The 27,501-nt window shown below is 46.3% G+C and overlaps 1 protein-coding gene across 5 annotated transcripts in view; it reads left to right on the top strand.

The window, feature by feature from the left end:
- The first annotated feature begins 5,883 nt into the window (after positions 1-5,883).
- The window catches only part of TSPAN2 (tetraspanin 2), a 35,906-nt gene continuing 14,288 nt past the window's right edge, over positions 5,884-27,501 (top strand). For 3 of the 5 annotated variants that reach the window (XR_008453485.1, XM_054087607.1, XM_054087609.1), the window contains exons 1-7: positions 5,884-6,020; positions 7,717-7,819; positions 19,197-19,294; positions 19,711-19,785; positions 20,328-20,429; positions 21,516-21,590; positions 22,330-22,413. Coding sequence is in view for 4 of the 5 variants with exons in the window: in XM_054087607.1 (XP_053943582.1) it covers positions 5,952-6,020; positions 7,717-7,819; positions 19,197-19,294; positions 19,711-19,785; positions 20,328-20,429; positions 21,516-21,590; positions 22,330-22,413 (606 nt within the window). In the remaining variant the exon portion in view is untranslated. The other 2 variants (XM_054087608.1, XM_054087606.1) reach the window with 2 other exon arrangements.

Here is a 27,501-nt window from a genome sequence, read left to right as displayed (position 1 = left end):
TTAAGGATGACAGCAGATAGTTCAGCTGTGATATGAAACCTTACTTCTGTTCTTCCTTTGGTTAGGGGAAATTGAGTGGAAACGTTCCTTTAGAACACTTGTTATCATGCCTAAGAGGTTGTGGATGCTGTGACTGTCTGCAAAGTCTATCCCTGTCAGTCTCTGCAGACAGGGTCTGTTCAGTGAGCAGATCCCACAAGACAGTCACTTCCAGAAAGGTTAAAGGGCCACTTGTCCACACCTCGCAGAGGAACCCACCTCAGCTGAAAGAGCTGTTGAATCCAAGTGAAGTGTGCAGTTCACGTCTCTGGAAATCTACCTGCGCAGAGAGAAACGAGGTCCAAAGAGCAGAAGGAATTTGCAAAGAGAGTGTATTAACCGCCAATTGGATGAATGCCTCTCATTTGTTTAGCAAAAAGCTGAGAGAGGATGCAAAAAGCCAAACTGAGACTGAGCACTGCTTACTGGGAGAGAACAAAAAAGAAAACGAGGTATTCTCCTATCCTTCTCCTTATTTTGGCCGTTAGAGGGAGATGTTAGAAGCAGTATCTGGATCCTACTTGCTGTAACAACAGTCATTTACAGGATTCTGTGATCTTTCAGACCTTCAATGCTTTATTCTGAGAAGCAGCTTTCAGACACAGCCCAGAATTTGAAACGCAGCAAATTCCGGATACTCTTAAAAGGAGGAAATTAGACCAGCACCGCTGCCAGGTGATCCAACTGTGGCTGTCGGCAGTGTCGGATAAGCATTGCAGACCAATCTGTCACGCAAGTTCCAGATACAAAACAAGTAAATATATTTCTAAAAATGCAAAAATTGTGGAAGGAAACAAAAGAGCAGACTATTAGCTCAGACAGCTGGAGAAGCACAGTCCCTTCTGACCGCCTTTGTAGTCCAGGGAGCATTTCCTGATCTGCATTCTGAGACAGAGGCAGTGCTGCCAGGCCCAGCATTCCGGCAATTACTCACTGGAAGTGGAAACAGCAACACAGACGCCAACAGTACAGTGCAGGTTCCATTGTCCCTGTCAGAATGGGAGACCATCACGGGAGACTGTTTGCCTGGAATTTAAAGTCAGTTATAGTTCCGTGTAAATCACGGGACTTCTCAGCCGGAAAAATAAGGTATTTTTTTAAAGGGAGCTCCTTCTTGTTCAACGTTCTGCTTCTCCAAAGGGCTGTTCTGGACCTTGAACAGGGAATTGGAGCTTAACATGCATAGAAAGAGCTGAGAAACAGGAAAACTGCGCAATCCTCTGTAGAGCTAAGCAGCACCCATATGAAAACTTTGTTGTTCATAAAGCATAAAGACTGGAGTAATTGTAGGTGCATGATTTTGACTGGAGAAGAGGAGGCTGAGGGGAGACCTTATTACTCTCTACAACTACCTGAAAGGAGGTTGTGGAGAGGAGGGAGCTGGGCTCTTCTCCCCAGTGACAGAGGACAGGACAAGGGGGAATGGCCTCAAGCTCCGTCAGGGGAGGTTCAGGTTGGATATCAGAAAAAAATTCTTCACAGTAAGAGTCATCGGCACTGGAACAGCTGCCCAGGGAGGGGGTCGAGTCGCCTTCCCTGGAGGTGTTTAAGGAACGGGTGGATGAAGTGCTGAGGGACATGGTTTAGGGAGTGTTAGGAATGGTTGGACTCAATGATCCAATGGGTCCTTTCCAACCTGGTGATTCTGTGATTGTAAGACACTTAAGAAACACCAGAAATTAACAGCAATATTGTGCCCACTCGATCTCCCGGGGATCAATGGGTTAGCAGAGAACAATTTGGAAAGCAATGAAAAACAGAGGCAGAGTAGGTCAGATCTGGAAGAAGAATAAGAAGATTCAAGCCTGTAAGGATACACTTTAAAAGGTTTAATTCTAAAGTCAGTTTAGGGATGATGACTATTGTTTGGATTCTCCTGCGGAGCCGGCAGGGGGCGCCGGAGAGCGGCCAATCGCGCAGGCAGAGGCGCCTTTTATCAATAGCAAAGTAGAAACCCAGATGTAAAACTACATTTGTTGCCCTTGGAGGAACCCGGACTGCAATGCATCATGAGAGAAATCTGCAAATCGTGTTTATTCAAATCCAGATTTTTGTTTCGAAGTTGAAAAAAATAAAGGGAATTTTCTTCCTGGCTTCTTCTTATCGCAGGCTGACAGTAACTCCACAGGTTTCGCTCGATCCAGATACTAAGGACTCTAAAAACCCTGCCCGGAGCTCTGTGAGAAATTGCGGAGCTCTAAAGGATAGTTTTGAGAGAGGATCTTTAGAATCATAGAATCACCAGGTTGGAACAGACCTCGTGGACCATCAAGTCCAACTATCCCTATCAACTACTCAACCTTGAGCACCTCATCCACCCGTCTTTTCAATCCCTCCAGGGATGGGGACTCCACCCCCTCCCTGAGCAGCCTCTGACAGTGTCCATTGACCCTTTCTGTGAAAAATCTCTTCCTGATGTCCAGTCTGACCCTCCCCTGGCACAGCTTGAGGCCATTCCCCCTTGTCCTGTCCCCTGTCACTTGGGAGAAGAGCCCAGCTCCCTCCTCTCCACAACCTCCTTTCAGGCAGTTGTAGAGAGCAATAAGGTCTCCCCTCAGCCTCTTCTTTTCAAGGCTCTGCCTTGAGAAAGAAGAGCCATTCAGTGCCGCAGAACTCCAAAACAGGAGTTTGGCCAACGAGGGTCGGTGAGGGGACTGGGACGAGGACGGCAGCTCGCAGGCCGATGCTCAGTGCACAGACTCCGCTGGGCCCTTTGCCATAGCCCTGGGTACACGTTTTAGAGACAGAACAAGCTAAACCACCGCTTCTGAAATGCTTTCGATAGTAAATCATCACAAAAACGTTGAATGAAGCCCATATTGAGTGAACTCACACTTCCTGAACACAGCCAGAAGCACAAGACAACGGAATACGCTCCCGTCACCATGGCCAACTTCCTTTCAGAAGCAATGGAATGTTAACAGAAATGCACCCGCAACAACAAATGACCAGAAAAACCCAGCCACATGGAACAGAACATCAAACCGATGCCACTACTCATGACGCCAGTCAAAACTGTTGCCTGGAAAGAGCAAAACCTTCCTGATAAATCTAGATTCAGATCAATTGGATTTAATACACCTCAAGAATTGCGTAGCAAGGAGACCCCTGCTTGTGAAGGCTGAACGCGCCATTCCTAAACGTGTAAAGAAAATTAGTGTTAACATTACTAGAGAAGCAGAGAAGCCCAATAAAAGACTTTTTCAAAATCTATCTATTTTTCTATCATAAGCCAAGGCAAAACGGCTCCCTCTTTTAGATTCTTTTATTGCTTTAAAGGTATCAGGATGATAAAACCTTCTCTTACTGTTTGATACATCTCACTGCCATTAAGTTATTTTGTCAATTAGATTCGTGTTTCGGTTCTTTCAGAAGGAAAACATCAGCCCTGGTAGGTCAGCACAGCATCCTTCTGAAGTAGAAGAGTGAAGTTGCAGGGGTTGTGTGGTGTCATAAAGTAGACTTATGATCCTTTAAAAACTAAAGTTGAAACAGAACAAAAGATTCTTAATCAAACTCTGGTGTTACACTGAAAATAAACTCTTTCAGATTATTTTCCCAAAACGCTCTCAGGTTTTAAAGCAGCTGAAAGTAAAGAGCAAAGTGTGTGAAACCAGAAACCGCCTCCCACATCCTTCAGTGCTACCAAATCGTTAGATGAGCGCAATTGCATCTGAAATAATGAGATCTGAGCCTCTTTTCCAATGCCTTTCTACACAGTTTCCATATACGACTTGGGAAAAAATTTGTTCTAAACATGAAAACAGTCTAGATAGGTGAAACCGCACAGTTACTTCAATGTAACACAACCAAGGAAATAACCGCTTCATTCGTTCCGTGCCGAGAGGAAACGTTTAACACAAACTCCAATTTCTCAAGGGACTCCACCTTACCTCGCGTTCCGTCGTCAAAGCCGCAGGAGCTTCCTCCGCAGACAGTGAACATCACGATAAAAACAGCAGCAGAGACAAACTGCAAGAGGAGAAAGATCTTAGATTCGGACAACAGAGTCTGCAGTTTTGTTCAAATCTTGAGAACAGGGGTGGATGTGTCAGTGATTGGGACTTGAGCTGCGGGGGCCCTCAGCTGCGGGGGTCAAACTCCTCCTCGTGTTCCCGGCCGCTGGCACCCACCATTGGAGCGTGCCAGGGAATGCCTCGCCTGCAGCACGTGTGTGCCGGGAACGGCTGAGTGGGGCCAAGCTGAGATAGACCAAACCCAGCCAAACCCTGCACAGCCAGACCCTGCCGAGCTAAACCCAGCCCAGCTGAGCCAAACTGAGTTGAACCCTGCAGAACCAGACCCAGCTGAGCTAAACCCAGTCCAGCCGGGTTGAAATGAGCCCAGCCCAACGAAGCCAAGCTGAACTGAGCAGAACCCAGCGGAGCCGAGCCCAGTGGGGCCGAATCCTGCAGAACCAATCCCAGCCAAGCTAAACTCAGTCGAGCGGAGCCGAGCTGAAATGAGCTGAATGCAGCAGAACTGAGCCAAACTGAGCCCATCTCCATAGAGCCGAGACCAGTGGGGTTGAAACCCACAGAGCCAGACCCAGCCAAGCTAAACTCAGTCCAGCTGGGCTGAACTGAGCCCAGCCCTGCGAAGCTGAGCTGAACCAAGCAGAGTTGAGCTGAACTGAGCTAAAAACAGTGGAACCGAGCTGAAGTGAGCCAAACATAGCAGAGCCAGACTTAGGCAAGCTAAACTCAGTCCAGACGGGCTGAACTGAGCCCAGCCCGGCAGAGCCAAACCGAACCGAGCTGAACCCAGCGGAGCCGAGCCAAACTGAGCCGAACCCCACAGAGCCAGAGCCAGCCGAGCTAAACTCAGTTCAGCCAGGCCAAACTGAGCCCAGCCCCGCGGAGCCAAGCTGAACTGAGCTGAACCCAGCGGAGCTGAGCTGAACTGAGCTGAAAACAGTGGAGCCAAGCTGAACTGAGCTGAAAACAGCGGAGCCGAGCCGAACTGAGCTAAACCCAGCAGAGCCGAGCCGAGCTGAACTGAGCTGAACCCAGTGGAGCCAAGCTGAACTGAGCTGAACCCAGCAGAGCCAGACCCAGCTGAGCTAAACTCAGTCCAGCAAGGCTGAACTGAGCCCAGCCCTGTGGAGCCGAGCTGAACCTAGCAGAGCTGAGCTCAGTGGGACTGAACCCTGCAGAACCAGACCCAGCCAAGCTAAATTCAGTCCAGCCGGGCTGAACTGAGCCCAGCCCAGTGGAGCCGAGCCGAACCTAGCTGAACCCAGTGGAACCGAGCCGAACTGAGCCGAACCCAGTGGAACCGAGCCAAACTGAGCTGAACCCAGTGGAACCGAGCCAAACTGAGCTGAACCCAGTGGAACCGAGCCGAACTGAGCCGAACCCAGCTGAACCCAGTGGAACCGAGCCGAACTGAGCTGAACCCAGTGGAACCGAGCCGAACTGAGCCGAACCCAGCAGAGCAGAGCTGAACTGAGCTGAACTCAGCGGAGCAGAGCCGAACTGAGCTGAACCCAGCGGAGCAGAGCTGAACTGAGCTGAACCCAGTAGAGCCGAGCCAAACTGAGCCAAACCCATCGGAGCAGAGCCGAACTGAGCTGAACCCAGCGGAGCCGAGACGAACTGAGCCGAACCCAGCAGAACCCAGCAGAGCCGAGCTGAACTGAGCTGAACTCAGCGGAGCAGAGCCGAACTGAGCCGAACCCAGCAGAGCTGAAACGAACTGAGCAGAACTCAGCAGAGCTGAGCCCAGCAGAGCCGAACCCCACAGAGCCCGACGCAGCCGAGCCCCCCTCAGTGCCGCCGGGCCGAGCGGAGCGCAGCCCGCCCCGGGGCGGTCCCGCCGCCGCGCCCAGCCCCGCACCTGCCTCCCGGCCCCGCCCGCCCCGCGGAGCCGCCGCCAGTCGCGCCGAGGCTCGGGAGCTGCGGGCGCCCGCCATGGGCACGGGGCACCAGCGGATGCGCCGCGCCAAGATCCTGCTTTTCATCTTCAACCTGACCTTCTGGGTGAGCGGCGGCACCTGCGGCGGGGCGGGGCGGGCGCTTGGCGGAAAGGGCGAACCGGGAGCCCCGCGGGTCCCCTTCCCCCGGGGCAGCATCGCTGCTCCCATCCCGCTTTCGCTTTTCCTTCGTGCCGCGTTCTCCTCCCCGCTGGAAAACGCTTAGCGGGGTTCTGTCCTTAAATGGCTTTTTCTTACTGATTCGCGGGGTTTTCTTTCAAAAGGAGTCGCCGCTAAAGCCGTCGGGGCTCTCCGGGGAGAGGGGTTTGGGGCTGTGGCTCCTTTGTGCGCGGCGGGTGCAGGGCGGTGCTGCGCTCGGGCGGTGATGCTGCCCAGCTGCAGCTGCCAGCCGGCCCCAGGACAAAGCTCCGCGTTATGCTGCTTCACAAAGTGACAATCGCTTGTGTTTTGTCAACTGCCTTTTCACTGGGATGGAAGAAACCGTTCTCCTCAGCTGGACTGGGGATATCTCCATCCCCAAGACATCTAAACTGGTATAAACTGGAGAGGAGCAGATTGAGACTGGGTATTAAGGAAGGATTTCTTCACCGTGAGAGCGAAGAACAGGTTGCCCAGGGAGGATGTGGCTGCCCCATCCCTGGAGGTGGTCAAGGCCAGGTTGGATGGGCCGTGGGATGTCCCTTCCCATGGCAGGAGGGTTGGAACTGGATGATCTTTATGGTCTCTTTTCCCAACCCAAACTAGTCTATAATTCTATGAAACTGCCAGGAGAGGACTCCTGGTGCACTCCAGCAGCCCAAAGGCTGAGCCCGTGCCTGCGTGCAAGGAGGTTCAAATGTTCTCACCACGGTGGCGGGGGGTCCCTCTGGCTCTGTCACAGCACTCATCATTTGCTGTGGTCATTTCTGTGACCTGAGAGACCCTAATAACCCTTTCCCCCCTTACCTCTGGCAGGGGGTCCTGCGGTGACATATAGAAAAATACCCTGTCACAGCTGGTCCGAATCCACTGAACCTCAGCACATCCCTGACACGGCCTCTCTGGGCAGCCTCTGATCAGAACCTCACAGCGGCTGAGCGGGCAGGTGGTCTCCTTTATTTGGAATGATGATTTAGAGCTCTAGCTGGCCTCTACAGCATCATCATATCCAGTGACGCAGGACAGGGGGCACCTCTTAGTCCAAAAGGCTGATATTTAGCCTTAAAACTGCTTGGAGGGTTGAAATAAAAATAGTCAGTAAAGTTACTTCTGTCCTAAAAGCCAGTAGGGCTTCACTTCTGCTCACACGGCGCTACTCTATAGGATGCTTTTCCTACAGGACGAGCATCCCCACTCCAGCCCTGAGCCCCTAGGGTCTCCTGGAGGCTGCTAGACAGCCGCGCAGTTCTGATGGGGAAGCAAGGAGAGCAGAGGCTTCCTCATGGGTTTTGCAGCCTGGCTGTTCTCATGGGCACTCGTTGCCCCTCTCCATTCCCCACTGCAATCCAGGTCAAGTTCCAATGACTAAATGAGCTTACTTACAAGGTTTGCAAGTCCCTGGTAAGTTCAGAAGCACCACTACATTGAAGAGCGGAAGAAAGCAGCACACGTTGCACTATCAAACGCTGCAAGTGCTTCCTGAGTTTCCTGACAGTGCAATCCTGAGTTGTGGCATTTCAGAAAGCATAGGGTGCCAACGACACCTCTTTGATGCTCTCTAACCAACAGTGACTTAAGTACTGACTGTTCTGTTTATCTTTCAGCTGGCAGGACTGGCCATTATTGCCTTTGGTCTATGGCTGCGTTTCGGTGGGGTTATGGCAGACTTTGCTTCAGACAAGAAGTCTCCAGAGTATTTCTTCATGGGTAAGTGGAAGAGCCTGCGATGATCACAGCCTTTAGTCCCGGTTTTCATCCTGCAGCATGTGATACACCTTATGCACTGAATTATAGGAAGGCCAACATTTCCTAGGCTGAACTACACAAAAGTGGACATTCTGGAGCTGTGTGTCACGTGCATGATGGCTTTCATCCTTTCTCTGCTTGGCACCAACTTCCTTAGGCCTAACTGAACTCCTCTCTTAGATTTTATCCAGTACTCAGATACCTTAAGTGAATTGTGCTAACACTGTCAGAATACAAGCTAAGATGGGTCAGAGACTCCTGGAAGATGGGGCTCATCAATACATCCTTCCCGAGTTTTCCGCACAGCTGCCAGCCAACAAAGCAAGCGTTGCTGCAAGTGTCGCTAACACTGGTGCAGCAGTAACGCTCTCGCTCACCAGTTCTCCCTGTGTCTGCACACAGAGGCCCTCAGTGTGACTTTGCGGATCAGAGCAAATCCTTCCACAGCTGAGAAGTAGAACTACACATGTCGATTATCTCAAGAACCATTTGTCCAGCCTAGGTAGGAATCGATTCGTTCCCCAAGCCTACAGAACTGGGATCGGTCACTTCTAATTTTAGGCATTTAAGATAAATTTTTTCTCCCCAGGATTTCCAGGTGAGTTTTACTGGAAACGCCACCCGTGTTACAGATCTATAGACATCCTTAAACAGCAGCTATCAAGGGCTGCCAGCAGCTGCACTTCCCTATCCACTGGCAACTGTAACATACCTTTACATCAGAGGAGTCAGATGGCTTTGTTTTAATACAGGACCCCTGGAGATGGACTCAATAAAATCCAGTTGGCGCAAACATTTTTGCCACCTACAAATGCCAAGTGCAAATGAATCCTGAGTCCTCCCTCATCCATCAAGCCACTCAGACAGGGTGGCCAGGAATGGAAGCTGAGCCGAGATGTCCTGTAGCAGTCAGTTACCTGTCACAGGAATATTGCCTGGACTGTGCCCTTACCTTAAATACTCTGATTCTCCTAGTGCAGACCTTGACTCTGATACACCACGGTCCTAACCCCAAGCGTCTGTAACGTATGCAGCCAGGCAAGAGGCACAGAACCGACTGCACAGGACTGTGGGAATAGATGAGTAGAATGTTACATCCAACAAAGTTTCTGTGGACATTTATGAGGCTGAACAAAACCATTCAGATGAAAATTTGATTGGGACCTGAGGGCTGCTATAAAGTACCCGGTAGCCTCTCTACTGATAAAGACAGCCAGGAAGTATGATTTACTTTTTCTCTTACATTTGAGCTGCTAGGTCAGCAGCATATTAGATCAACAACTTCATTTCCAGATCCAGTTTACACCTGCTGAATTTCCTGTGCTGAACCTTGGAACTCTTCCCTGCCTCATCCACTTGCATTTGACCCAGGAGATTCAGCAAGAGAGAAGGATGTTATGGCCTTCAAAACCCAGTACCATTGGTTTGTTAGAAGCCAGAAAGTTATACATAAGCACCACAGTCATTTCACAGCTTTGCAGGCTGTTACAGGCTGTAACACTGTGTAAACAAGACATTCTTTGGCACACGTGTATTTAAAACTCTAGAAGATTTAATCTGCTTCGGTCCTGATTAGAATGACAAAAAGCTGTTCAGAGTTGTTAATTTGGGGAAGTCCTGGCAAACCTCCCTGTAAAAGTTTCAACATATACTGTGACATTACACTACTGGGCTGTAACAAGTATTTATAGAGCTGTATGCTGTAATATCTAACTGCCAGCAGAGGAAGCGCTAAGGAACAGGACATAAAGATGTTGAGAATTCTTTTAACCTTGCACTTTTGGCTGAATTCTAAAGCAAAGATTTCGCCCTTTTTTTTTGTAATAGGCATTGTGCTTTGAACAGAGCGTACCTGTTAAAGTTTTCTGCTGCCCTCCCTCATTGCAGATCATGTTAAATGCTGTTTTGACTGCTGAGCATCTGATGGGGCAGCCATGCAGAAGCCTCAGGCTGTTAACAAGCTGTGACTAGGGCAGGGGTAAAAGGATGGTGATAAGTCCAGAAACAGTGTTTTTTTCAGCAGGCAAGGCTGCACTTGATGGTCACACTCAAGAGCTTTATCTCTCTAGGAGATTTCGGCTCTAGTCCCCTGTGACAGCTGTGCATGGGGCCCTTCTCACTGAGACCCTGGCAGTACTGTTTGTCAGGCTCTGCGTGTTTGCTCAGCAACACACATCCTGGGTGACAGCCAGAATTTTGCATAGGAATTCTTAATATGGAACGCTGTGCAACACTCAAGGAGCAGCTGCCCAGAGGGATGGAAGAGAAAGCAGATCCTTATTATGAGGAGATATAAACATATGGCCGTATATTTAAAAATAACTTCTTTAGCTCTGTTCCACTGACCGCTTTTGTGGCTGCCTTGTGATAATCCAAGCCCTTGCGATCAGATCAACTTTGTGTCAGTGCTTGGAACAACAGTGTAGCTGCATTCAGTTTGCTGAAGGTGAAGGGTGAAGCACTGCCCAGAATCACCATCTTGTGGAAAACATCTCATTTTCTTGCTTTAAAGAGCAGCACATTCTGCTCTTTTTTGTACCTGGATTGAGCTGCCAGCTGAATCTAACCAACTTTTCTCCTGTGCTTCCTTGTGATGCTTTTTTTCCTGGATCTGAAATGTTGTTTTAAAATAATTGATAATTATATCCTTGCATTTTCCATTAGGCCAGAGTGAGTCTCCTTAAATAGCCCTGTCCTTTACCAGCAGTCTAGCTGTCTTTTCTGCCCCCCTGGAACAGTTTGGGCCATGACTTGGCAACCTGTCCTGTTCATCTTTTCCAGCCACTGAACTGTTTTTGTTGGTTTGCAAACAACTTACAGGCAGCAGTGCTGAGGTCAAGCACATCTGTGTTCTTAGTTTTCTGTTGCTTGTGGTTTTGTGTTCAGTGATCCATATTCCCCACTGCAGCTTGCAGGTTTTTAACCTACAATGTGAAAGACAGAAATTGGAATTCTTTGACCCATACAGTTCTCCATCCACTTTACCAGATGTATCTTACACAAGAGCAGCCTCCTAAAATTGGACATCTTCTCTCTGCAGCTCCCCAGCTTTTGGAGTTCCCACTGCAGTGGCAGTAACAGCATCTTATATTGCATTTTCATGTGCCTGTGCTTCGAGTGGTGAAGCAGAACCGTAGCTTTCCTGTTCCGTGGCTGTTTGCTCTGGTAGAGTTCAAATATTCCTCTCTCAGCTTACCATAGAGAAAGAAAAAAGGACATTTAAAGAACAAGATCAGCAAAGGTCAATACCTGGGCAGTTACCTCTTTTATCTGCATTGTCTGTGACACTGTATGACCAAACGGAGAAAAGATCTGTAGAGTAAAGGGAATTCCCTTGGATCGCTCGTCCTTCTTGAGACTCCTATACCAAGACTCTGGCAAGGTTTTTTACTGGGCAGGAAAGTTACAGCAGGGCAGTCAGAAGGGAAAGAGAGATGCTTGTGTGAACCCAAGTTCCAAAGCACCAAAGTGAAGACAAAGTGCCTGCTGAGTGCAAGCTGAGGATCTATGAAGTATAAGCTAGCACAGAGAATTGTTAAGGGTCAGTTCAAGACACCTATTCTCTCCTCTTTGCTTTCGGTGGAAGGAGAGGAAAGTCTGTTCTGGTTCCTTGGGTAACACAAAGGACAAACTCTCTGTATCCCTAATAAATGAAGTGCAGAGGGTCACAATACTGCCAGTAGCAGTAAAAATTAAATGTACGTACTCAACAAGAATGGTAACAAACCCCAGTGAATGTGAATGAATCCATGTGGATGATTCTTCCTTGTAACTGGCAGCACTGAAGCATTGCTTCTCCTGCACAGTCAGAGTTCATTGGCTGTCTGCTATGTCACATTCTCTGCTCCTGTTCCACAATCCAGTCTGTGTTCCAGGCTGTTCATCAGGATCAAACCAGGGTGGCTGTGGCTCTTTCTTGGGGTCTGTGAGAATATGAGTGATCATTCTGGCTTTGAAAGGTACAGTTAGATGGCGCATACCTTAGGATATGAAGTCATGTCTGGAGTTGAAGGATATTAGTAGTTTTTCTCCGTAGTAGAGGGTGCCCATACAAACAGGAGTTGGCCAGCAGTTAAATCCCTGTAAACTGTAATTCTCTGCTTCTATGCCTCATTTTGTTGTAGTTCTATTCACGTATTTTGGAGTCACTATACCCTTAGTCAACAGTATTTTCTCTACAAAACCCATAGCACCTCAAAGCTTCTGAAGTGCTTAGGGACATGGTTTAAGGGAGTGTTAGGAATAGTTGGACTCCATGATCCAGTGGGTCCTTTCCAACCTGGTGATTCTATGAAACACTATCAGCCTTTAAAATGAGAGCTATTGGTGAAGTAGCCTCTGTGTAAAGATGCAATACCACAGGAAGAGCATCAAATGGTCCTGCTGTCATGTGGGAAAGAGAGGCTTTTAGTCCGTGCTTTTAAGGAATGAGCTTGTCTTCCTTCCTGTCATCTTGTGTGCGAGTCTCTTTTGCAGTGGAGGAAGAGTGGTTTAGAAAAGGCTGACAGTGGCCCTGAGTGGAAAATAAAAGCTGTTGCACTGGAGATCTGCTTAAAAAATATGACACCACCATTACCACCCTTCAAAAAGCACATTACTCAAAATTAAGGTTGTTCAGAAGTCCTCACTCTCTGTGCTGGCTCAGAATATCTAGCCATCAGTTCCTAAGAATCAGTGTCCCGCCCGGCAGAGTACAGGCAAAGCCACCACAAGTGAGAATTTTGGCAAAACAAGCTCATTAAGCCTAATGGAACAATCTGTCCATCTAGCTAAGGTTCATTGTTTTATGAACCTTTAAGGTTCATTGCAAGAGGCTGAGATTCAGGAGGCTTTTTCCCCCCCCCCCCCCCAATTAATCACTTAAGCATGTTAATGCACTTCATGCTTTCGACCTGTTAAACTGTCCTCCCAGGTAAACCTTTCTCCCACCCTGCTCTCTGTGTGTGTAGCTGTCTTAAAGCCGGACGGTTCCACGCAGCAGCAACAGCTGAGCTAACAGTTAGACCATTTCCTTCTTTGAGGCACCCTCTTCTCCCTCCTCTGGGCACCACAAGCCGCCCCGTTGCTGCTGTGTCTGCTGAACGATCAGTGCCGTGCTTGGAGCAGCACACAGCGTCCGCTCTGTCTGATTCGGGTCAGCCTGCCCAAGCATTTTGTCCACTGCAAAAATTTAAACAGCAATAAAAAAAAGCCTTTTGCTCCCTTTCTGGAGAGTGTCCCTTCAAAAGCAGCCACAGAGGGTTTGATGGAGCTGGCTTGCTTTGCTCCAGCGCTTCGTCTGCACTGCGGTGGGTAAAGAGCTGCCTGCAGAATCCCAGCGTTTGCTGCTGTGAGGGTTGTAGAGTTCTGCGAACGTATCGCAGCCATCCTGTTTTCTGGTTTGGGTGGCTTGGAGCCCGTGCATCTAAGCTTTAGAAATGTGTAATCGTTGCCAATATCTGCACAGAAATGTATACACACACACACACAGGGTTATTCCTACTCCAGCGAGGACTGCCGAGAATGCGAGAGGATTTCAGAATACCAAATGACCGAGTACTAAAAAGGCAGATGAAATGCAGTACCAGTAAAGCAAAGTGACAGGAGTGGTAACAGATAAATCTAAGCAGTATAAACACTGTCAGACTTTGAATTAGCTACCACCACACAGGAACGTGATCTCAGAATGAGTTGCTTTTGACAAAAGCACCTTGCTCAGCGGCAGTCAAAATAGCATATAAACGTCAGGAATTATTATGAAAGAAAAGAAGAATCCAGCTGAAAAATCTGAATACGATTGTGAAAATTTCCAGTGCACTCAGTGTCTTGATCGCTTATGTGGTTCTGATCAAAAAGGATGCAATAAAAATAGAAAAAAGTACCAAAGCTTGATAAGATTATTGTCATACTATGCACTATGAACAACTTCCATAGAAGGAAGCTTTTCACACATCATTAAATTGTAGAATCCATTGCCACAGGATTCTGTGAAGTTCAGCTGCAATAGTACATATCCACCCAATACAGGTATGCAGATTACACCTGATTTCAGAGAAGGCAGGGATAGTGTGAAGCAGATCTTGCCAGAGACACTGGAGATTGCTGAGAAGGTAACAGCTGACACACTTTGCCTTATGGGAATCTGGGACATCATTATTTACTGCTGTAAGGTACATGCGAGCAAGATATATAACAAGTGCTGATATTCCTTGGGGAGAGGGAGGCAGTGGATTGGGATGTTACATTGCAGTGAGGTTGCTTTTAAATTGACATTCAGGATTTGAGCATCAGCAGAAGCCCACAAACTGGCTGGTATCTGTAATGCTTTTGCGGTTCTAGGAAGATGAACCATAATATGCCTGTTGAATTCATACAAGACATGCAAGTATGTTTGTGCATTATGCTCAAATTAAGAAATTAATCTTCCTGCAGAGGACTCTGCTTCTCTTCTCTAGTTTTGTATATGTATTTCATAGATATACTAAAAAATGCATTAACATAAAAATGGTAATCTCAAGTAACAAGCCTGTTTCACAAACTGACTTTGCCACCAGATGCAACACACAAGTCTCCCTGTCTGGCTCATTATCTCCAACGCCTTCGTGTTTTTCTCATCTTTTCCAGCAGTGCATTTGCACTACAGGTTCCTTTGTGCTCTGCTGAGGGCTCAAGAGCCTCAGTCTTGTGGAGAAGAAGATCTGCCTCCCAGGCTCCAACGCACATACAACCTTAGGAAAATCCCTTTCAGTCATGCGTGGGTTCTAGGACTCCCATCATTACCACTGCTGGATCCCTCACACCAAGAACAGAACTGCTGGTTCTCTTGGTGGAGTATGAACAGTTGGTGGTTGGTGCAGTGTCAGTTACTCAGCCCAAAAAAAGTAGAATTATTTAAAATGGAAAGTGCCCATAGCAGCCGGGTAAACAAGAAACTCATGTGAAGTGAAGCCAGGCAGACAGTGTACGCTTGTCTCCTCGTGCTCTTTGCAGGAGGCTCTAAGCAGGGATTTGTATCTCAAAGCTATCAGTAAGATTTTTGGGGGAAAAAACCCCAAAACCACTCCAGCTCTTGGCGTGGGTTCTACCCTGACTCTGAACTTCGATTTCTACCAGCATGGTAGCCAGCAGAGCATATCTCCTGGTGGTCAGGTGGCGACAGTTCATGTGAGGTCTGAAATAAGAATGGGTTTAGTGTTTCCTAGGTAGGTTCCTACCTGGACTGTGTTGTAATGTTTCCTTTCTGTTCAGAACACACTGGTAGGACACACTTCTGCCTGTGCGTAATTCTTTGCAGTGGGAGCATCAAGCAACTCTGAGGACAGTTCTTACTCTGTCCAACTGCCATATGAGAGACTAAAACACTGGTGACATTTCCTTTCAGATTAGTTATATACAGATTTGCATGTTACCTTGACAGCGTTTTTTAAGCGCTCTAAGGAAGAGAGAGCAGATTTCCTTTCAGATTCCACATATTTTTCTAAAATTGGGGCCCTCGTTCTTGATACACATAAAGACACTGCAATCAGCAGCTAAAAAATTCCATCCCTCTCTTCTGCCTTCTGTACTCACTGCTAATCACAAAGGTTTTGCTCATCCAGAAATGACACACAGAAAACCCTTTATCCTTCTTGAGGACATCTTCACACATGCAGATCCGCTGTCTCCAGGTATGGCCCCAGGAGGGTAAATATGCTCCTATGCAGAGGAAAGAGGATCTTACGGAAGAACTCTGTGCCATGAACTTAGACGCCAATCTAGAGATCTCTACCGAGTGGCAGATTTGCCATTCTTCACTATTGGGAGCCATAGGTTGCTCAGAGATGCCCAGGTAACATTTAATTCCCCTTGTAATTGCAAAGCAGAGTCTGCTAGAAAATGGGAATCCCTCCTGTTGGAATATTCACTGGGAATACCCCCATTAGACATTTTCCTTTCAGGAAATAGTGATTTTTCCCATGGGCTGAACCAAAAAAAAAAAACAAGTACATGGAAAAGCTGCTGCTTTACCGCTTTCCAAATTTGTTCTTTGCAAAATGAAACAATGACTGCAGTGTGGGTTTGCCCCCTTTCACACCCTCTGATTTTGAGCCAGAAGGGAAATTACTGCTAAAAGTAGATGTGTTAGTTTCTCTTAAAGGCTTATACAAATCTGTGCGTTTGGGTGGGTGTATTAGTAAAACAAAACAAAGACACTCACCACTCCCAAACCTGAATATATCAAACACGTTCCGTTCTGTCACCATACACTAAGAGGTCCTTTTTTTCCCCCTCTACTGTGCGTTAGATGCCAAACTGGAGGCCGTGCCAAGGCTTTGTATTTTACAATGGAGGCGCTTACACTTAGAGCCTCATTAAGGCTTTGCTTTCCATTGCGTTTTCAAAAGGAATGGGCTTTAGCAAAGCGTAGTAACTTCTGACACGATATTATTGCATAGCAATGTATGACATTAACACCACCAAATTTCTGGATTTGTCTGCTTTGCTGATCCTAACTGGACTAACTCGATGACTGTCAGTGTGTGATGCCTCTAGGTAAGGCTGTGATTCCAAGGAGTACCATACACCGCCACCTATTTTTCTTTCCTTCATGGAGAGTCTCACTTTTCACTTTAGGTCTGTTCCTATCAAGAATTTGAGATGACTGTGCTTACATTTCTGCCTATAGCCCACTAGGAATAGAAATACTAGCTCCCTGCCTTATATTCTTATCCCATCTAAGACGTTTCTGAATCTATTGGTTTGCAAACCTTCTTGGAAACTATCTTCCAGCTGAGCACACCCGGATCTGGGTGCGAGGAGACAGTGCAAGCTGCCAAAGAACCTGGTTCCTCTGAATTTTTTTTTCGTGTCTCATTCCTGTGTCAAAGATTAAGTATGTATATATAGCAGGTGAATAAAAACACTTTTAGTTTTGTGGAAGTTTTAAGTGTCATCATTATTTCCACCTAGACATAGCTCTCCAAGTACCAGCTTCTCCAAGTCCAAGCTAAGAAAGGACAATATGTGGAATGACCTCTCCTGCGCAGAAGATGGAAGAAGGTGGTTTTAACCTCTTGGCTGGCTCAGCTGTGGGGCCAGACACGCAGCAAGACCCACTTTGTTTAGCGAGTGATGAGGGTTCTTCCTGTAACCGCCTTAAAAGGGAAGTTCTGACTGAGGTAGCGGTTTAGCTGTGAGTCATGCGAGTGAAATGTTCAGGCTGTTTCTCAGACAGAAGCAAATCCAAACTCCTGAAAGTGGTCTCAGCCTCAGAGAGCTTTGTCTTTGCTTGATGGAAGCAACAGAAAGAAACGGGAAGACTTCTTTCCAGTCGTCTTAATCAAAAAGTTCCTCTGCTCAGCAGCTAGATTCGTAATAACCGGGATGGGAGGCAGGAGAGGCAGGCAGGAAACGTGTCTGTAATTATGCTCCCCTTGTTCCCATGGTGATCTCTGAAAATGGCAGGTTTGGTGCTCAGCAACTGAACAGCAGGTTCTGCACCTGAGAGCAGTTTTGTCTTTTCCAATTTGCCTTCCACAAGGAGCTGACCTTTCTTTGTACAAATCTTTGTACGTCCCTCCCTCAGTAAACACCACCGTGGTGTGAATATGTGTACGAGGATTAGGTTGAAGAATGCTCAGTCCTAGTAATTCACGAGATGCTGAATATTAACAACATACAAATACAGATATGAGCTGCCAGCACAGTCGGCAGCGATTCCCGCATCTCTGGCATCACAGACCTGACAAAACCAAATGAATTATAATTGGTTTATTGCTATTCCCCAGAATGTGATCCTTAGCAGCAGTCCTTGGCACAAGAAAGAGACCAGGGCAAGAAGGATGGAGGGGAGAAGGATCACAATAGCTGCGATAGGTATCTGGCCGATATACAGTGACTGGGCAGGGATGCGCCGATGAATGGGCAGCAGGCAGGAGTTTGCCTTCTCCTATGCAGATGCTCCGCACTCGTGTATTGACTGATTGTTTGCTCCTTTTTCCTAGCAATCACTGCAAACTGTCATTGGTGGGACTCTCTAGTCTAGGTCACACAAAGCCTGCTGACAACAAACACTGACAAGCAGCTCTGTTACCTCCGAAGATTTCAGTTAGATTTAAAAATAATGTTTACAATGAGAATACTAAATGTTCCCATGGAAAGTCTGGGCAGTCATAGCTGGGAGCAAGTCTCACCGTGCCCTCTAGTGCACACAGGCAGAGCTTCACTGTCATCTCTTAACAGCATGAGGGAAGCAAAACTGGTTTTTTCTGACATGTCAGAATGCTGTGCATCCTCCACATTGTCCGCTAGACAAAGATTATAATTTCAAGGCACTGCACTGAGCCTGTTGTACTTGGATACACGACATGGAACTCGGAGACAGGGCACAAACAGGATTGTTGCAGTCTGATGGGAACTGATGCCACACGTGAATGGGTGTATTGCCTGTAAGTTTACAAGTGAGGAAAGAAAAATTCTGTCTCCTGGCTTCCTTTTGTCCTAGACAAAGCCCATACGAAGAGTCTCGTTGAATGAGAGTTATTTCTAGCAGTTTCTCTACAGTTTTTGTCCTGTCAAGCTCCGAATATAGCTAGGGTTCTAGATCCTGAACTGTGTATATTGACACCTGCCACGTTCTGTACTTCTCTCAGGCCTCGTCTTCGCTGGCAGTCTCACCCAAAGATTGCTTCATTGTCCTCTCCTGTGTTTAGTCTTGATGGTTGCTGTTCTTCCTTTATGTCATTACATTTGTCTACACACAGCTAACTCCTTGTGCCGGTTCTTCCCACTCATTATATTCCCAGAGTGCAAATTCATTGCTTCATTTCTAACTCCCAACCATCCTCTTCTTTCCAACAGCAATCAGCTTTTTCTACAGCCAAAGCACTGATTTCAGAGGAACATCACACTGTAGTGCCCGTACCTTTCCTGAAGATCTTCAAATGCCGGTTTTTTATGTACTGCCAGGCAACTGATAGCGCATAGCTGCCAGGGAGCTTTTTAAGTTCCACTCCTACATAGCAGTTACAGCCCCAGGTTTCACAGAAATGAGCCCTCTAGCAATGCTGGAAATCTTTTTTGCCTTTCTTTCCTCACCGAAGCATTCCAAGGTGGTTCTGGATGGTATGGCAAATGTTCCTCCTGAACTGAGCTGCCCTTGGGACAAGAAACTTGGGAGGCGGCAGTCTGCTTGTTTGCCTTCAGGAGGTTCTCCAAGAATTCTGAAGGAATTGTTGGTCTCCTGTGGCAAGAGCAACTTTTTGTGTAACGTGTTCATTGTGAGAACCAGAGATCAGTGTGACGTACAAATGTGTGGTTTTGACAAATGGACTTTGGGAAGAGAAACGCTTAATTCTTGTCCGATTCTTATATTTCATAGGACTGTACGTACTGGTGGGAGCAGGAGCTCTCATGAGCACAGTTGGATTTTTTGGGTGCTGTGGAGCAGCGCGGGAGTCCCAGTGCTTGCTTGGAACAGTAAGTAAAAAAAGTTTTAAGGGGCTGGACTGTGCAGGAAAATCATTCAAAAGCATATGTTTTGTGTTATTAGTGGAAAGGTGTTTGCTGTCCAAGACCTGAAGTCTCTTATGTCCTTTCACTGGGTAATCTGGCACTTGTAGTTATTGCAGAGCTTCCATACACGAAGGAGTTCCATTGCATGTCTCGTGATGTATTTCTGGGAATCACCTCCTGCCTTTTCTGAAGCAACCATCTAAGCCACATCTTTGCCATTTCCACTTTTGTTTCCGTATCACACCCTCACTATGGACTCTGCTTTACCAGCCTTGTGTGGGCTGTTGAGGCCTGGGCAAGGGTGAGGGGCTGACTGGCAGTCCACGTGAAGCACACTTGTGCAAGATATATTAATATAAGAATCTCTTCTTCCTCTACAGTTCTTTGCTTGCTTGTTGGTGATATTTGCAGCTGAGATCACTGCTGGAGTATTTGCCTTTATAGGCAAGAAAGTGGTAAGTAGCAAGCCACTTGAAATGTAATAGTGAGGCAGTTACGGATCCCAGTGCCGACTGACCTACAGCCTGGTTTTTGCATAGGAAAACTTCCAGGAGACTTCTCCCAGGAAGACTCTGACATTCTGATCTGGAGTCAGTGAGAGCTTGTGTTATCACAAGCCAAAAGGGGTCAGTTTTTGCCTCCCTCTGTTAAAGAAAATCGGGAGGTACGGTTCAACCTTACATCCACAAGGAACATCAAGTAGAACTATATTATAAGAGGGTAATGCTTGGGAAGAGGGCAAACAAATTCAAGCACTGAACTTCTCCAACTAACAGGGTCTAACCAAAGCGCAGAACATAGCGTACGCACAGTCTGACCCACGCAGTGTCCCTCTGAATGACATCAGGCCACCCCACCTCCCGTCTTTCCAGTCACAGTACTTCAGTTTACAAGGCATAATTTTCTGCTTTAGAGGGTGACAACACAAGCTGGAGGTCTGCACCGGACTGGGGGTAAGACTTATGTGCCACTCACTTGGAAAGTCTGATTTCTGCAGGCAATACAGGAAGCTCAGAAAATCTATGAAGACACTTACGATGACTATATGAAAAACCCAGGAGGAAAAGTCAATGGGACTATCTATCGCTACCACTTGGCTGTGAGTAGTCCTCCTGAGCTTTAATACCTTGCGCTACTACTCTACTGTCACGTTATCCTTTAAAATTCAGAATGCCTCCCACTGAGGGATGAGAGAACAGAACCAAGTGTTACTCAGAGCCAGAGGCTGACGATGCGGGTTCCAGAATTCTGGGTTTCAGATCCCAAGTGATCCCTACCTTTGAAATGAGAATGGACAGGATTTTAAAGGTCAGCTGATGTTTCTGCTCTTTGCTCTGCAGAAGATATGACTTCTATGGCCTTTCCGGATATTAAAATTCAAGAACAAATACTCACAGATACAGAGAGGTAGAAAGGTCAGAGAAAAAACTGCAGCCCATGTCCTAGGACCTACAGTGTGGCAGATCCTGTCACTGACAGAACCAAGAACAAAAAGAGCCAAGCACGTGTGACTTGGTTCAGGCCACCCAAAAAGCTAGTGTCTGAATTGGAATCAGAACCTGTGGCTTCCTGAACCCTATTTGAGTCCATCCTTTATCTACACTGCCTCCCACAGAGATCAAGCCCAGCTCTGTTGCTACTTAGAGCATTCCCACGTTCTTTAGAACAAGCATTTCACAACCTCAGACCCTTTTGTCCTTCTCCCATAGCTGTTATTTCTGACCCAAAGAGGAATTCCAAGCATTTTGTGGGAGATAGGCAAACAGGAAAAACAAACCCTCCGAAACATTGATTTATTATCGTCTCCAAACTCAACACTATGTTTTGTTAAAAATAAAGATTCCAGCATTCTCTGCTGTAGGTTTTGTGCATTGCCCATAATTCTGTATGTGCTATTTGAACTTTCTGCTCTCTTCCTTAAACAACTCCTGTTTCCTTGTAAGCCAGGGATTTGCTTTTTCAAAATCCACTTTTTTTTGCTATGGCTTCAGACAACTGAAACTGATTTTTGAGAATTTGAGCCCACACAGGTTGGAACTCTACCAGAGGTAGCAGTTATTATAGGGAATAAATTTATAACTGGATCTGCATTATTTCTCTTTTAGTTATTTATTTTCTCACTTTCAGTATGAAACATGTCTGTAGTTTCCCCTTCTTTGATTCTTCATCTCTCTCTTCCATTTAGCTCCAGTGCTGTGGTAAAGATACTATAGAACAACAAGTGGGATTACCCTGTCCAGAGAATATCCAGATGCCAAAGGCAAGTGTCCTCCCTTCTGGCTGTTCTAATCACTTTTTCATGTCAATTGTTTAGTGACATTTGAGACATTCTATAAGTAAAAGAGAGGAAGAACTTCCTTTTTACCTTGCAAATTTCAGCATGAAATTCCCTATGAAACGGAGCAGAGTGGAGGCAGGAATAAATTGGAGGTCAGATTGAACATCAGCCCTCATTTCTGCAGCCTGCTGGTAGCATCCCATGGTAGCTGAGACATATTGCCTCATCTGAAAAGAACAGTGGTAAGGACGAAGCAGAAGAGAATCCTAAAATAAAAGCTCCGTGAGGACTGAGCTTTGGCAAGTGCCTGCCCTGATGGGCAGAGACTCCTCTCAAGGCACTTTGTTGGTGTTGAGAAAGACATTATTATTTGTTTCTCTGATCTGCTTGAGAGTAACAACCTCAATCTGAAGGGCCAAACTTCCAGGTTTAGCATGGCCTATCACGTAAAGAGTTTTCAATTTAGGGAAAACCGCTTGTAACAGTCTGACTTGTATGTGCCAGCCTGTACAGGCAAGAGGTACAGATGTCTCACCAGAAAAGGGAATATGCCGTGAAAATTATCCAACAAAACACAAGGCATAGAAGCAAGAATTAGGACAGCGACTGTGATAACATACTTCATGTTTATCAGTTGTTTAGTGGGAACAGCTGATGGAGATGCTTGGAGCATATTCTTCTAGGACTAAAAAAAAAAATCTTCCAATTTTGTTTTTAATAGAACTGCCTGGTTGAAATCCAGAATGTAATTGATGCTTATCTGCATTTAGTCGGAATTGTTGGAATTGCAATTGCTGGCACCACAGTGAGTAAATCCACGTTCTCACCCCCAAATCTATATTTGAGCACAGTACCCTGTCCCTTACTCAAAGCTTTGTAGAAGGTGTTTTGCAGCAACAGGTGAGACTACTAGAAATGCAGCTAGTCTTATAAACTTCAGTGTGCCCTCTCAGTGGGAATTGCCCTCAATGGCACAAGAAGGCTTGCATGACTTCATTTTACCAGTTCATTTTGTATCCTTAGACAGGGTCCAAAGTAGCTAATGGCCATCTCATTTTGCTGTAACAGTGGGAAAGCAGAGCGCACATGAACCACACTAAAAAGTAAAAGGCTGTAGCAGCATTTCACCTATTCCAGAGCAACTGCAGACTGATGCTTTAGGCCTTTCAAGAATCCATTCCTTGGATTTCCTAAGGAACAGAGAGCACCTACCCTTTGTATAGGCAGAGCTCTGCAGGTAAATGCTGGCTGTAGCACTGGTTCAACGAGAAGGATGGTTTATAAACAGCTTTTCTAGGTCACAGATCCAGTGATCCCTCTGTTAAGGGATTCAAACTGCATAGTTTTCAGAACAGCATTTCTTTCCTAAACGTGCAGCACCAAGTTAGAGGGAGCTGCTTCACTGAACCGTGTCATCAAAGTAGCCCTCACAGTCCTCCTCCTCCTCGCAAGTGTTCAGTTGTATCCCCAAGGTCTGCTCCACATGCCAGAGCTGTGACCAATAGATGTCACCCTGCTGCCAGGATGTGGCAGGAGAGCGCACAGTACCACACAGGCTTTAAGGTAGCATTTTCCAGCATATCTGTGCCATGACTTCCTTCAGGCTCTGAAACCAGCATGAAGAGTCGGAATATTAGTAACAAAATACACCTCTAGCTGCTCTGAACAGCAAGTTCATGGACTTATTGTGGACACTTCAAAGCAGATAAAAAGAGTTCATGTATGTAACAGAAGATTAAACAATTATGAAAGTGTCCTCAATACAAAGCAACGCAGGCGGCACAGAGTTCCAATAACCTCCCTGCTCAACAAGGATATGCTATGAATAGGGACATCTCTTCTACGGCTTCCCGTGTCAAGAGAGCAGAAGTTATAAAATTATACCTTCCTTAGCAGCAGGAATACAGCTGTGCATTTGTGGTTGTTTCTGACCCTTCCTGGGGTGTGACTGGTCAGCTCTCCCCTTCCCACGGGAGACGTGTGCGGAGGGGATATGAAGTCAAATATGAACTCCTCTCCAATATCAGCAGCAAAGCCTCAGGAGGTCGCTGCTAACTGCTCTGGGGAACCAGCCTGCGGAAAAGAGGAGACCTCTGGAGACCCTGGCCACTGTTCTCTGCCTCTAACATTCCCTCCAGTTCACTCGTTCCCCAAAATGAATAAGGTTTATATGTAACGTACAGTCTTGATCTTGAGTAGTAACTGTTAAGAGCTAAGCTTTCTCTGTACACTGCACTGCTCAGCACTAATTCTGGAGACGCAGCTGTTCCGGAATGCTCCTCTGCTATAATTCAGATGTGCATAGAGTATCCCATATAGAAGCATTCCAAAACAGAGAGCCTTTTGGTGCAGTCACGGTTGCTGATGTCAGTAAAGTTTTTGTTAATAATATAAACGTTTGGGGCTGTTACGCTGGCCTTAACGCATAGAACAAAGACCTGTGAAGCCCGTCTGAGCAGATCAAGTAGCAGCTTTGAGCGAAATCTCTGTTATGTCAATTATCTGATATCTTGGGGTCTGTAGGTGGAAGCAGTCGCAACTGCCACAAGAATCTTCACATTGCTCTGATAGGCAGACTGCTTGGCAACTGTTTTGTATGTGGATCTCTAAATTGCATCCCTTCTCTTCTAGATCTTTGGCATGATATTCAGCATGGTTCTGTGCTGTGTGATCCGTAACACGAGAGACATGATCTAAAACGGTCAATGCACAACTGTGGCCCAGGATTTCCAGACTAAGCTTTACAAGAAGTGCTCTTCTACCCAATTTAATAATTGTAATGCAATTTAATTAGTGTTTTAACATACTGAGAGGAAAATATCCCACTAGGTGAGCCAAAGTGAACAAAAAGGGGTTTTAAAATGTCCTTTTTAATGAGAAAAGCAAAGGTGCATCTAAGACTAATTTGATTTTTAATGTTTGTATATGTGCGGTTAAAAGTTTACACATCTATAGACAGTGTGTAAGCACACGCATCTCCTTACAAGCGTGTGCCCATGAGCAGGTGCCTGCAGTGTGGTACCTTGTTTAGGGAAATATGTGCTGATGCAACAGGTTGTGCATCCACACGAGAGGGCAAGTTCCTCCAGAGTCCCGCTGTGCCGGAGCATGCACGCACCTGTACGTACACAGGGCTTGAAACTCTTCTGTATTGAGCCCGGATGCCAACAATTAGCAGAGGAACAAACGCCACTTTCAAAAGCAAGACCTATGATCCACTTTGTAACTGTTCTTTCCAAAGACTTAACAGAGTAGAACTAATAAAAATGGACTTTATTTAAAAAACTGTAATGCCTAAGGGCCTGCTCCAGCAAACTTTAATCCACATGAGCAGACCCACTGACTTCACTGTCATGCAGAGACTGGATTCTTTTTTTTAGGACTGGACCCTTCATGCAAATGCAGAAAGCTCTGGGGGAGGAAACATGTCCAAGGAGATTCAGGCTAAAAGAGGAGGGGGAAAGAGGTGGGAAGCTGGCAAGATAACACAGTCATTTGGGAGAAATTGCAGTGCAAAGGACACTTAGGCTTCCAAAGATAGCCTGAGACACACATAAATAGGTCTGTGAGTCAAAGAGGCTGCTAAAATCTTTAGTCAGAAGTCCCTTTATCCTGCAAGACTCTCTATGGAATATCTGCTGGTGCAGGAGTGGAGCCCATTTCCAGAAAAGCAGCAGCCTTGTCAGCTACTCTGTAGAATCTCAGTGGGCTGTGGAAGTCAACCGAAGAGTGAGAACAGTCAGGGAAGGACACACAGCACTTTAATATCCTCCGTTTCTGCTTCTGTGACTATCACAGCTTCCACGGGGCTCTTACCTCAACCTCTCACCCTTTCTTGCGGGTGTAAGGCAGGAAAGAAAGATAGGAAATATTTACAGAGCCATAAAGTAAATTTTCTTACTGGCACCTTTAGATTGCATGTCAGGTATAGAAATTACACTGTCTGCTTGAAATACCTCAGGGCTTGTGTTTACATAGTTTGTTCCTATATTTTTATTTTTCTATTTGTCATATTTATTCAAAAGAGAATGTTAAAACAGCCTAGAGGGGAGAAATGTTGTCCTCAGAAGGGGGAAAATAAATTACATCAAAGGCTCAGAATCTCTTAATTTTTGGCTCATTCAAGATAATTCACCATTACAGAGAACAGCTTTTTGCTAATGATACCCACACAGCTCTGTCTCTGACGATCACCAGTTCAGATTTCTGATGCAGTCATTCCATATATGATAGGGAAAACTTCAGCTAAGCTACAGATCTCGCTGAAATGGTCCATGATGTCCGACAGGACTTGGCATTTACAAGTCTTGGGGTCTTTATTCCACTGAAACACGACAGGAAGAAATGGGATTTCAGCAAAAGTGTGCATTCCAGTGCACGTGTTTGCATGGAACAGACATCCCCCATGATATTGATCTCTCATTTCCCAAAGAAACTCAAACTCCCAATGCTTTTCTTTTACTTCAGGATTGCAAATAGTGTTGCTGTTTCTTATATCCAATCCAACTGACACATACAATAGTTTGGCTTGAAAGAAACCTTAAAGAGCATCCGGTTCCAACACCCTACCTGCTTTTTTACATCTAGTTCCAACTCCCTCGCTGCTTTTTACAGTCTTTTTTTCCCCACTGTTCCACCACAAACTGACACCGAGACGGCTGTGCAGTAAACATGGGACATGCAGCCGGCACGAAGCATTCCCGGACTGGCTTCAGGTGCCAGCTGACAGGGAGATGTTATATCCGACACCAAAGCAGAGTCCGGCTTGTCTCACTGTTCACAGCCGATTAGCTACAGATGCCATGTAAAAGTAGGGCCTGGGAATTACTCTGCAAGCACCACAGCGGGAAATAGGGCCCCAACCTGCTGTCTGCTCTCGAGAAAGGCTCTGCCAGGAGAACAGCCCTGGCAGAAAATCCAAGAGAGCCACAGGTCAAAACTAAGAAGGCAGTTTTCTCACGGCAGACAACTGACGTAGCCAAAGCAGTTTCCTGGATCCTACGTACACCTGAGACTGTCCCCACAGCTGGTTCTGCTCTACACAGATAATGGGATAGGATCCAGCTGGGGTGTTTTCTCCCCAGGTAAAACTAACATAAAGGAAAAAACCTACCTAGAGTGTCAGTTTTCTTTCCAGGAAAACTAGCAAAAAGAGCACAACAGGGAAGCCCGTGGTTCAGGTTCCAAGATTATTGCCCTACAGGGACAGAAATGTACAGCGAATAAAATTATTTCCTTCTGTTACGCTCCCCTTATAATGACAGTATTTTATTTATTTTAAACTAATTGCATAGAATTGATTTTAGTTCTTCAAATTTGTATCACCAGAATGCAATGACAGGCCCCGAGTTTACTCCCTCACTGGCTTACTGTTTCCTGAGTAAGCTGGGCGATGCCCACTCCTGCTTTTGAGGTGCACTGAATAAAAAAAGGCAGCTTGCAGAAACTTCCGTGGCTTCCCCAGCCTCCACTCCCCCAGAAGTACAAAAACCATCCAAGTGCCTTATGAAAATAGGGAAGAGTGGTAACAAAGGAACCACCTATAAATTCAGACTTGAACAACCTAACTTTCTGCTCAAGTGTTTTGGGTTTGCGGTTGTTTTTTTCTTCCTCTGCTGAGGAGCGCATTTGTTTTTCTGAGCATAGTTACTGCTGATCCTCCAGGGTTTACTGCTGTTCTTGCACTTGCTCTGCATATCAGGAACAGAATATTGCTTACTAGTGTAGTTCTCTAAGTTATTGGTATAATTTAAGCTGGAAATCAATGTTATGCATCCACTAGCACCTTTAACAGAATCCAGAAATAAAGCCTCTTCTGTTGTCTCCTGCTTTTGTGAGGTGCATGATAATCTTTGCAGTTTTCTCTGCACCTGAGTAACTGAAAGTCTTTCAG

This window comes from Cuculus canorus, chromosome 24 (assembly GCF_017976375.1).
Source record: "Cuculus canorus isolate bCucCan1 chromosome 24, bCucCan1.pri, whole genome shotgun sequence".
NCBI classification, from domain to species: Eukaryota; Metazoa; Chordata; class Aves; order Cuculiformes; family Cuculidae; genus Cuculus; species Cuculus canorus.
The sequence above is the reverse complement of the archived record's forward strand: the minus strand, read 5'-3'. Positions and strand labels throughout refer to the sequence as shown.